Below are 11662 nucleotides of genomic sequence, written 5' to 3' on the forward strand. Positions count from 1 at the left end.
AAATTTAGAAAATTTAGAAAATTTGAAAAGTACATCTTTTTTTATGTGCTATGCAAGGTTTGCAGAAATTAAAAGGTAGTAGAACATAGGAACACCCCCCCCCCAAATGACCCCATTTTAAAAACTAGACCCCTCAAGGTATTCGCTAGGGGGTACAGTGAGTATTTTAAGACCATAGTTTTTTGGCAGGAATTATTACAAAGTCAGTGTTAAAAATTCGAAATTTGCAATTTTTCACAAATGCATCATTTGGGGGGCATATTTTTTGTACATCACTTCTGATATTGAAAGAAATGCCCCTATATTTTATTTAGCTGCTTGTCCCATGTTCGGAAATACCCCCGCTTTGGCCATATATGGTTCCTTGGCCGCGTGGTAGGACTCAGAAGGAGAGGAGCGCCATTTGGCTTTCAGGGCAGAACAGTACCCCCACCCCCACAAGTGACCCCATTTATATACCGCACTCCTACAAGTTATTGGCTGCACCAGGGACCACTCTGATTAGTCCTTGGTCGGCTGGGGGTATAACGCGTCTGTCTGTGACAGTTAAGGCTCCTGATGGATATATCCACCATGTTGTGGGAATAAGCACCCACTCATGGCGAATATATCCATCACTGCTGCGGCTGGGTAGCTCAGTGTGTCCGCTCATGACTGCTGGCGGGAAATCCACCGCTATGATTGGACACACAAAGCTACCCAGCCGCAGCAGGGAGCTCATTACCGTGACTGCTGCATAATGTGTAGGATCACATGGTGGACATCCGCAGCATATTACATGCTGTGGATGTCCGCCAATGCGATCCTACACATTATGCATTTTTTTTATTAGATTCATTTAATAAATGTATTTTTAATATATATATATATATATATATATATATATATATATATATATATATAACTTTTATTTTTTTATAATTTTTTTTATTTTTTTTATTTTTTTTTTATTTTTTTTTTTTACACTTATTACATTTTTATTTATTTTTACACTTTTATTTTATTTATTTATTTATTTTTACACTTTTTAATGCTTTGGAATACTTAGTATTCCAAAGCATTATAGTTATATGCTGCCTGCCAGTTTTCACTAGCAGGCAGCATATTAGGACGTGAACTTCACTCCCGGCAGTGCGGCAGGTCCCGGCCAGCCGCGGACACACACAGCACCCCGCGATCGCGATGCGGGGTGCTGCAGGAGTGACAGAGGGAGCTCCCTCCCTCTGTCATAACACTTACAGCCCGCGGTCAATTCCGACCGCGGCTGTAAGGGTTAAAACTGCCGGGACCGAAGTTTACTTCGGTCCTGGCAGTGCAGCAGGGTCCCGGCTGTGTGAGAAGAATGGACGAGTATAGACGTCCAGGTGCGGGAACGGCCGCCAACCTGGACGTCTATACTCGTCCGTGTTCGTTATCGGGTTAAAGTCTCGGAAGATCCCCTTTAAAGGGGTACTCCGGTGGAAAACACATTGTTTTAAATCAACTGGTGCCAGAATGTTAAACAGATTTGTAAATTACTCCTAATTAAAAATCATAATCCTTCCAGTACTTATCAGCGGCTGTATACTACAGAGGAAGTTGTATTTCTTTCTGGAAATATTTTCTGTCTGACCATAGTGCTCTCTGCTGACACCTCTGTCCATGTCAGGAACTGTCCAGAGTACAAGCAAATCCCCATAGCAAACCTCTCCTGTTCTGGACAGTTCCTCAAATGGACAGAGGTGCCAGCAGAAAACACTGTGCTCCTCTGGAGCATACAGCAGCTGATAAGTACTGGTAGGGTTAAGATTTTTATATAGAAGTCATTTACAAATCTGTTTTACTTTGCAGCACCAGTTGATTTAAAAAAAAATGTTTTCCACTGGAGTACCCCTTTAATTCCTTCCCCTCAGATAGGACTAGATGTAACCTGGGATGTTCTAGGCTCCTCTCAGGAGTCTTGGTAATACCCCAAATGGTTCTGGGTCATGAGGCCTAGCCTAATGGAAGGAGAGGAGACCAGGTCCTCCTTTCACCTCCTGACTCTAAGGTAGTCTACACTAGATTGGACTAAACAGGATTTTGTCTGTAGAGACAGATAAACCCCTCCCACACGCCCGGAACATTCTGTAATATAATACAATGTATATAGTGCTTTGTATAGGACCCTTACTCTTTACATGTTTAATACTATTTAAATGCAATAGCACAGTGGTTTCAAAGTCTGGCCTTCCAGATGTGGCAAAACTTCAACTTCCAGCATGCCCGGACCGCCAACATGCTTGGAGTTGAAGTTTTGCCACATCTGGAGGGCCACAGTTTAAGACCACTGAGCAGAACCCTGTACTGGAATACCATGGATGGATGGATGGATGGACGGACGTTACATTGCCCAATAATATCTTTTTTGAGCCATTTGTAGTGCTACATAATATCTTAGTGGAGATAAAGATAAAGCAGAAATATGGGCCAACTAGGAGAGTGATCATCGATGCACTGAGACAAGGAGCTGACAGGCGAGATACTTGATCGAGATTAGAAGACAATCTTTGGCCCGCATTCAGTTTGGAATGTAACATACAATGAGGAAAAGGATCACATTGTCACGTAGAGCTGGGAATTGTGCAGCCCTGAGATCACCCAGAACCAATTTCCCTGGCTACTTGCGTATCTGCCCTAGACAGCAGATCCACAACTAGACGGGGGTCCCTGCACTATATAAGGTGCAGGGGTGTCACGAGTCAAGACAGAACTGTACGTGCGGAGGTCGGAGCCGAGGTCAGGACACCAAGTGTTACCAGGCATGAAGAAACAAACAGGGAACTAAGGTAATATATAATGGCAGATATGCAAAGTAGTAACAAACAGGTATAAGGAAAATATAATGGCAAGTATATAGAGTACTAACTAACAGGTTTAGAAAAAAAAGTAAAACGGCAGCTCTAAGAGTAATACGAGGTTTCCAGGAAGATGTGGCAGGTAACTGAAGTCAGAACACTATACAGATGAGAATTTTGATCTTCCAGATTAAAAAAGACTGAAAAGAAGTACAACACACAATGCTAGGGGCAAAGCAAGAAAAGCAATGGATCAGAACCTATACCGATGTGAAGTATAAAATGCAAACAGGTCAGAATACAAGTCAGGATAGAGGTTCAAGTAAAAGACAAGACTGAACAGAAGTATAACACACAAAGCTAGGGGCAAGGCAAGAGAAGCAATGGATCAGGACATATGCTGAGGTGAAGTACAAATCACAAACAGGTCCAAATATAAGTCAGGATACAGGTTCAGGTAACAGATATAAACTAGACAGGATAAAACTGACCATCATTACAGACAGATCACAAGGCAAAAAGGACTAAGCAGAAACTACATAAGGGATCAGAACTGCATGGCTAAAGTCATGGCTAAATCAAACTAAGTCAGAAATGAAACAGACAAGACTAAATTGAAGCAAATCAAGAGCAAAGGCAGAAGGCTGAGGAGGCATCCGATACCCCTGCTTAGCTGCCAATTGGCCCAGGCTTGTAACTTCTCTCTGACCAGAGCGCAACATGCAAACATACCTCCCAATCCTCCTGTATCCGGCGGGACAGTCCCACTTTTGCGGTGATGTCCCGCCATCCCGAAACGGCCTCCACATGTCTTTTGAGGCATCTACTGTTAATGCAGTGCTCGGTGGGAAGATTGAAAGGTTGAAGAGCCATTGGCTCCTCATCCTGTCAATTACTCTTGTGCCCACAATAGGTCGGGCCGAGCTCTTCCTCTGCACTCCGGAGGCTCTGACGCATGTGTGATGTCATCAGACCCCGCAGCACAGAGGAAGAGAAAGGAAGAGGACGTGCAAAGGGAGGAAGACAGAAGAAAAGACCCGCTGGAGGTAAGTATACATGCAGGCATGTGGGGCGCTTGCGAGGGACACTGCTGGCCACCTACTGTGGGAGACACTGCTGGCCACCTAATGTGGGGGACACTGCTAGCCACCTACTGTGGGGGACACTGCCGGCCACCTACTGTGGGGGACACTGCTGGCCAACTAATGTGGGAAACACTGCCGGACACCTAATGGGGGGGGGACAGTGCCGTCAGTTTGATAAAGGCTTTGGCCGAAACGCGTCTAAAATAATTGTATTTGCACCGTGTTTTTCAATAAACACATTTCACTTGGCAGAAGATTATAGCGAGTGCCGGGATTTCTCTTTTCACTATTGCCATTTATTCCACGTGTACCACCAAGGGACTTGAGTGCCGACCCTTATTTGTTCCTTTTGTACTGTGGGGGACACTGCAGGCCACCTAATATGGGGGACACTGCCGGCCGCCTACTGTGGGGGACACTGCTGGCCTCCTAATGTGGGGGACACTGCCGGCCACCTACTGTGGGGGACAGTGCCAGCCACCTAATGTGGGGGACACTGCCGGCCGCCTACTGTGGGAGACATTGCCGGGGGCCTACTGTTGGGGACACTGCCGGCCGCCTACTGTGGGAGACACTGCCAGGGGCCTACTGTTGGGGACACTGCCGGCGGCCTACTGTGGGGGACACTGATGGTGACCTATTGTGGGGGACACTGCTGGCGGCCTACTGTGGGGGACATTGCTGGCCTACTATGAGGGGGACTTCTGCTACCTACCTAATGTGGGGGACATCTACTGCTATCCACTCTACTAAGGGGGGCATACAAGGGCATACAGTTTTGGGCATTATAGTTATTGGAAAAGTGTGAAATTGTTTTTCCCGCCATGTTCTCCAGAGATGAGTCGTAACCGGAAGAAATCATCATGGCATCTGAGCTGTAGAAGAAAAAGGAAAGTGATTGCGATCAGAGAAGACGTCACCTGATATAACTGTATGTAATCTCTTATATGGTCTGTAGTGTAATGATGGGAGTTGTTGTTACCTGATATAACTATGTAATCTCTTATATGGTCTGTAGTGTAATGATGGGAGTTGTTGTCAGTCACCTGATATAACTGTATGTAATCTCTTATATGGTCTGTAGTGTAATGATGGGAGTTGTTGTCAGTCACCTGATATAACTGTATGTAATCACTTATATGGTCTGTAGTGTAATGATGGGGGTTGTTGTCAGTCACCTGATATAACTGTATGTAATCTCTTATATGGTCTGTAGTGATAATGATGGGAGTTGTTGTCAGTCTCCTGATATAACTGTATGTAATCACTTATATGTCTGTAGTGGTAATGATGGGGGTTGTTGTCAGTCACCTGATATAACTGTATGTAATCTCTTATATGTCTGTAGTGGTAATGATGGGGGTTGTTGTCAGTCACCTGATATAACTGTATGTAATCTCTTATATGGTCTGTAGTGTAATGATGGGGGTTGTTGTCCTGATATAACTGTATGTAATCTCTTATATGGTCTATAGTGGTAATGATGGGGGTTGTTGTCAACAGAAAATCCTGTGCATCAAATCTGCGCAGAATACTGTACATGTGAACGGACCATTAACAGGAATAATGTTGTCAGTCTGTCACCTAAATTTAGGAGGACGTCCTATCCTGACAGACTGACAACATTCCTGTTAATGGTCAGTTCACATGTACAGTATTCTGCGCAGATTTGATGCACAGGATTTTCTGCTACAGATTTCAATGTAAATTAAATGACTGAATTCAGCTTCAAATCCTGTGCAGAATACTGTACGTGTGAATAGATCCTAATGAGATATTCCTATTCTGTAGCTGCAGGCGTGGTTAGGGCGTGGCGGAGGGCGTGGTTAGTGGTTGCGGATAGGGGCGGGACTTGTCCCTCTTTGCTCCTAACAAAATTTGGGAGGTATGTGTAAGGCCTGGCCAGGTGTGATCATTACACCCAAACTGCACAGTACTAAGAGTGAAGAATGGATGTATTCCAAGGATACATATACAGACAAAATGAGGGTAATACACCCCTTACAATCTCTGAGAAAATAAGGGGGCTCAATGTTAGTAAGGAGCACGCACACAAGAGCTAACCATCTATGAAACAATAGAGTAATATATAGCAGTGCTTGATTTGTACAATGGTCCAGCCATCTATTGTAAATAGGGTAGTGCATATATAGGAGGATGGGACAGTCATCAGACAGTCCTTGTATGTACAGATAAAGGGTATGGAATGTAGGGGTTCACTTCTGAATGAAGCATGCGAGGGTAAAAGGAAAGGAAGGAAAGGATGGGTTTGTTGGTGTTCACCCTATAGTCTATAACCTTACAATATCCAAAATAGGGATAGATAGATTGACATTAGATAGATAGATAGATAGATAGATAGATAGAACTCTGAGTAGGTTTTGCACCAGGGCTACTCCTGCAGTAATAGGATTTGGACTCTGTTCCCCACTTGAGTAGTTGTAAAGCTCATAAACATAAAGCCTTGTTGCCATTACATTTACTTTATTACCTGCTCATAATACAGAGCGTCTCCTTTCACACCTGAAGTCCTGCACTTGGTGAGAACTACCTCCGGTCTTAGCTGTTCTCTGCAGATTTCCCCTTGTCTGAAGCCTGAAATGGAGACACCTGAATTTGGAAAAAAAGACGAGATCTCCTGCACCTACTGCGTCCAGTCTCCGGTGCCCGCTACTAGAACATGTCTGCACTGTGAAGCTTCTCTGTGTGAAGAACATGTAAAGGTCCACAGTAAGTCTACAGAACATATCTTGGTAGAACCCACCACTTCCATCAAGGATATGAAGTGTTCTATCCACAATAAAGTCATTGAGTTCTGCTGCTCCAAGGACGGAGCCTGTATCTGTGTGTCATGTTGTATCATCGGAGAACATCGAGGTCACAAGGTGGACCCACTCAAGGAGGCCTTCGAGAAGAGAAAAGCAAGTTTTAAAGATTCCTTGGATAACTTGGCTTTGGAGAGAGAAGAGAATGAGAAAAAACTTGAGAGACTGTTAGAGAAACGGGACAACATGCAAGGGACGGCAACAGGGGTGACAGAAAGGGTGGCTGCCCTTTTTCGAGACATGAGTGAACAGCTAGAGGCCCTTCAGGCCAGGGCAATGACTGAGGTCTCAAGGCAGGAGCAACAAGTCATGGTCCGGGTCAACGGTTTGATTGAACAACTGGAGAAGAAGAAGGATGAACTCTCAAAAAAGATGAACCACCTCGAGGAGCTGCGTAATGTCACCAACCCGCTAACAGTGCTGAGGGGAACATCTCATGAACAGATAAAGTGTAGGAACTCTCAAAAAACCAACGAAAGTGACAATGATATCCAAGTATCTAGCAGTGTAGACGAGGGCCCCGTCTCCCTTATCCTACACATAGGGCTCCTAAACTTTGCCGAGAATCTGCAGGACCTCAAAGCCTTACGACAATTTACAGGAATAAAAAAGGCCGACGTTACATTCGATGTGAACACGGCTCAACATAAAATCCTCGTTTCAAGTGACCTGAAGTTGGCTTCGCACTCCACGACATCTCAAAAGTACCCAGAAACCCCTGAGAGGTTTAAGTCGTGTCAAGTCTTGAGCACCAATGAATTCACCGCTGGTCAACACTACTGGGAGGTGGATGTGAGCAAAGCCAAGAGGTGGATCATTGGGGTGGCCCTCAAGAGCATCGAGAGGAAGATCGCCGGTAACGAGTCTTTTCTCGGGTACAACAAGAAGTCTTGGACCTTATTTTACCAAAAATTTCTCGGAGTCTCTCACAACAACGTACAGAACACAGTGGTCTCCGATTCAACCGTGCAAGGAGTTGGGATCTACCTTGACTATGACGCCGGGTACCTGTCCTTCTATCAGCTGAACCCTAGCAGACACTTGCATACCTTCACCGCCACCTTCGATGAGCCCCTCCACGCCGCCTTCTACATATTTGACGACAGCTGCATTAAAATTATATCTTAGAATTAATATCTGAGGATGTAATCTGGAAAATGGAGCTTCTTGGACACTTGACCCTGTGAAGGATCCTTTCACTTCACTAGTTAATTTCTTCGAGGTTTTTGGTACAATAGAAGCACCTGGGGACTATGACATAAGTATGTATCCCTTCTATGTAGTTTATGTGCTGTTTTATAGAGATTTTCAGATATTTTAGGCTTTTCTATGGTATTGGTCTTCCTCTTCTATAAATAGGTGCATATTTGGGACTGTAACTTTTTTAGACCTATCATACAATGTTTAGGGGTTTGGAGGTGCAGCACCTATAAGATTATGGAGTTCGCACCAAATTTGGGCTATACAATGCCAGTGGATCTAGATAGTGGCAAGAAGGTCTGCAGATGTATCCCGTGACATACCAGTGGTGGGACTATTGTCTTCAATGGAAGGAATGTAGTCTACTAGTGACTACATTCAGTTCATTTTCTGAACATATACTATTAATTAGTAGAACTGCGGTCTTCAAACCTGTGAACCTCCAGCTGTTGCACAGATACAACTCCCAGCATACCTGGACAGCCAACGGCTGTCCAGGTATGCTGGGAGTTGTATCTTCGCAACAGTTAGAGGTCCACAGGTTGGAGACCTAGGCTCTAGGACAATGGGGCCATATAATGGGAGGTGTAGTTTTGCAACAGTTGGAGGGGCGCAGTTTGGAAAACACTGTCCTGGAAGGAGGGAATGTTAGATAATATATAATTTTCCCTTTAAAGGGGTACTCCGGTGGAAAACACATTTTTAAAATCAACTAATGCCAGAAAGTTATACAGATTTGTAAGTTACTTCTATTTAAAAATCTTAATCCTTCCAGTACTTATTAGCTGCTGTATGCTCCAGAGAAAGTTGTGTAGTTCTTTTCAGTTTGACCACAGTGCTCTCTGCTGACACCTCTGTCCATGTCAGGAACTGTCCAGAGCAGGAGAGGTTTGCTATGGGGATTTTCTCCTGCTCTGGACAGTTCCTGACACGGACCGAGGTGGTCAGACAGAAAGTAAATTCAAAAAGAAAAGAACTTCCTCTGGAGCAAAAAAAAAAAAGAAAAAAACGGAAAATTGATAAATAAATACATAAATGAATTGCAAAAATCAACAAAATTGTTGTATAATGCTGTTAACGTATTATAGATTTTTTTTTTGGTCTTGATTTTTTATTACTAAAGCTCTTTGATCTTCACTCACTTGTCATTTCATTCATATGTAGAGGTGACACCCCATCTTCTTCGTTTTCGGGGGTACGCTGTCTTCATTTGATTTTTGTATTTTTGCCTTTTAATTAAAATCAAGTTAATAAAAAAAATATATATATATAAAAAAAATAAAAAATAAAAACAATGTTCCATTTACATAGAGACAAATGTGGTGAAATGATTAACAGGATAACGTGATTGATCTTCGGGTGTGCGGTGATTTATAACTTTATAATATGCGTCTAATGTGTCAGCCGTCGGCGCCGGCATTGTTTCTTCTCTGTATTACATTCTGAGTTGTATAGAGTGATAGTAGAGCGTCCATAAAAGTTTATTAGGGCACGTTTACACGTACAGGATCCCGCGCAAATTTGATGCGTAGGATTTTCTGCTGGAGATTTCAATGTAAACTACACGACTGGGCACAAATTCTATTCTTCAGTTACAAATCCTGCGCTTCAAATCTACGCAGGATCCTGTACGTGTGAATGTACCCTTAGACCAGTGGTTCTTAGCCTTGTTGGAGGTACTGAATAGAGATGAGCGAACTTACAGTAAATTCGATTCGTCACGAACTTCTCGGCTCGGCAGTTGATGACTTATCCTGCATAAATGAGTTCAGCTTTCTGGTGCTCCCGTGGGCTGGAAAAGGTGGATACAGTCCTAGGAGACTCTTTCCTAGGACTGTATCCACCTTTTCCAGCTCGCCGGAGCACCTGAAAGCTGAACTAATTTATGCAGGATAAGTCATCAACTGCCGAGCAGAGAAGTTCGTGACGAATCGAATTTACTGTAAGTTCGCTCATCTCTAGTACTGAACCCCACCAGTTTCATATGCGCATTCACCGAACCCCTCTTAATTGGAAAAATAAAATTAGATTTTTTCAAATTCAAAACATAGGAGGTATATATTTAAGTATATATTTATACATAGGTGCACAAAAATGAACAAAACCATTAAGAACAAAGAACAAAGCCATGAAAACAGGATTTTCACACAAAAACATAATAATGAATATTTACTGCAAATCAGTGTGACTTCTGCTGTTGTCTTTCATAGACCAGTTCAGAAATGCGCGGCTTTACCTTGGCAAGTGGCACTCATTGGCAAGTGGCAGGCATTGAGTGAAGGCAGCGGTGGTTCAGGGTGCCGACCTGTTCCCGCGGTGTCCGTGCGTCCAGGCTGTCCGCTTGTCAGAGGGACCGTCTGGCTGAGCCTGTTTAAGGCGCCGCAGGATCCGAAGTGCATCACGGGAGGCCGCGCCGGAAGTGGTGCGTTCCAGCATGGAACTAGGGTTGCCACCTTTCTTGGGGGGGAAAATACCGGCCATGCTAATTTGCATAATTAATTATATATGCGTGACATCACAGGATACACATATGCTGGGGAAATTCTGACCCCTAAAACTTTTTTATTTCTCCGTAGACGGGCCTGTATGAGGGCTCATTTTTTGTGTAGTTTTTAACCGTATAATTTTTATTTTGACGTGACTTTTTGATCGCATTTTTTCAGCAAATTTGGGACTTGCAGTTAGTTACTAACTACAACTCCCAGCATGTCGATACAGCCTGTGGCTCAGCAGCTGCCCCAAATAAAAAATAAAATAAAATACAACTCCCAGCATGTTGGACTACATAGTAGTATAGGTCTTTTGTCTCACTGTGTCACTTTTTGCGTGTTGTGTGTTCACAGGATTTGTCAGGATGCGGTAGCCCTTCTGGGTGTCCCTCCTGGCGGTCTAGGGGAGGTGTGTGTGGCCATTAGGTTCGGCACCTCCCTGCAAACACCCCGGGTACTCCTGCTTTGGCACGGTACCTACCGTTATCGGCTCTGCGGGCAGATACCTTGGCTAACGCCAAGGGGGATGCCGGGAGCATTTGTGGTCCCCTAGTAGCTTCGGTGAAAAGGGACATCGAACCTGGAACCTCGCAGGTACCTTTTGGTCCGGAGGCGAAGGGTAAGGTTTGTTGGGGGGCCTCTCTCCTATCGGAGAAGGGCTTGCGATAGACCGCATCCTTTGTGCACGTTTTTTTTTGTGTAACACGTTTGCACTTTTTCTTGCACTTTGGGTGATTCGAGAGCACGTTCCTCGGCTTTAGATAAAAAAACATAGTAGTATAGGTCAGTGTTTCCCAACCAGGGGTGCCTCCAGCTGTTGCAAAACTTCAACTCCCAGCATGCCAGGACAGCCAACGGCTGTCCGGGCATGCTGGGAGTTGTAGTTTTGCAACAGCTGGAGGCACCCCTGGTTGGGAAACACTGGTATAGGTTATGATGCAACATTGGAGGATTGGTTGGATAAATACTGGCCATTGCATTGCGGGTATTTTTTTATATAAAAATACCGGCAGGGTGACCAAAATACCAGCTGTCCTGGTAAAATACCGGCCAGGTGGCAACCCTACATGGGACGGATGCAGGCGATCGGGTAGGAGCGGAGCCACAAAGGATAGGAGGCTTCCTTTACAGTAGGGTAGAACAGTACTCTGAGATCTTTTAGGTGGGACATGATCACCTGCAGCCAATGATGGACAAGCGGGGCATGTCATCACGAATCATATGAGTCGGGTGTGTGCCTGACCTCC

At 44.3% G+C, this 11662-nt stretch overlaps 1 protein-coding gene across 1 annotated transcript; it reads left to right on the plus strand.

The window, feature by feature from the left end:
• The first annotated feature begins 6501 nt into the window (after positions 1 to 6501).
• LOC130285340 (tripartite motif-containing protein 16-like) lies at positions 6502 to 7854 on the plus strand. Its single transcript, XM_056536698.1, has one exon. It carries the CDS (start codon positions 6502 to 6504, stop codon positions 7852 to 7854), a length of 1353 nt encoding a protein of 450 aa, XP_056392673.1.
• Positions 7855 to 11662: the final 3808 nt, after the last annotated feature.

The sequence above is a fragment of the Hyla sarda genome, chromosome 8 (assembly GCF_029499605.1).
Source record: "Hyla sarda isolate aHylSar1 chromosome 8, aHylSar1.hap1, whole genome shotgun sequence".
Lineage (NCBI taxonomy): Eukaryota > Metazoa > Chordata > Amphibia > Anura > Hylidae > Hyla > Hyla sarda.

Excerpts from the sequence above, each read along its gene's own strand:
- LOC130285340 (XM_056536698.1), top strand. The coding sequence starts at position 6,502 with ATGGAGACACCTGAATTTGGAAAAAAAGACGAGATCTCCTGCACCTAC.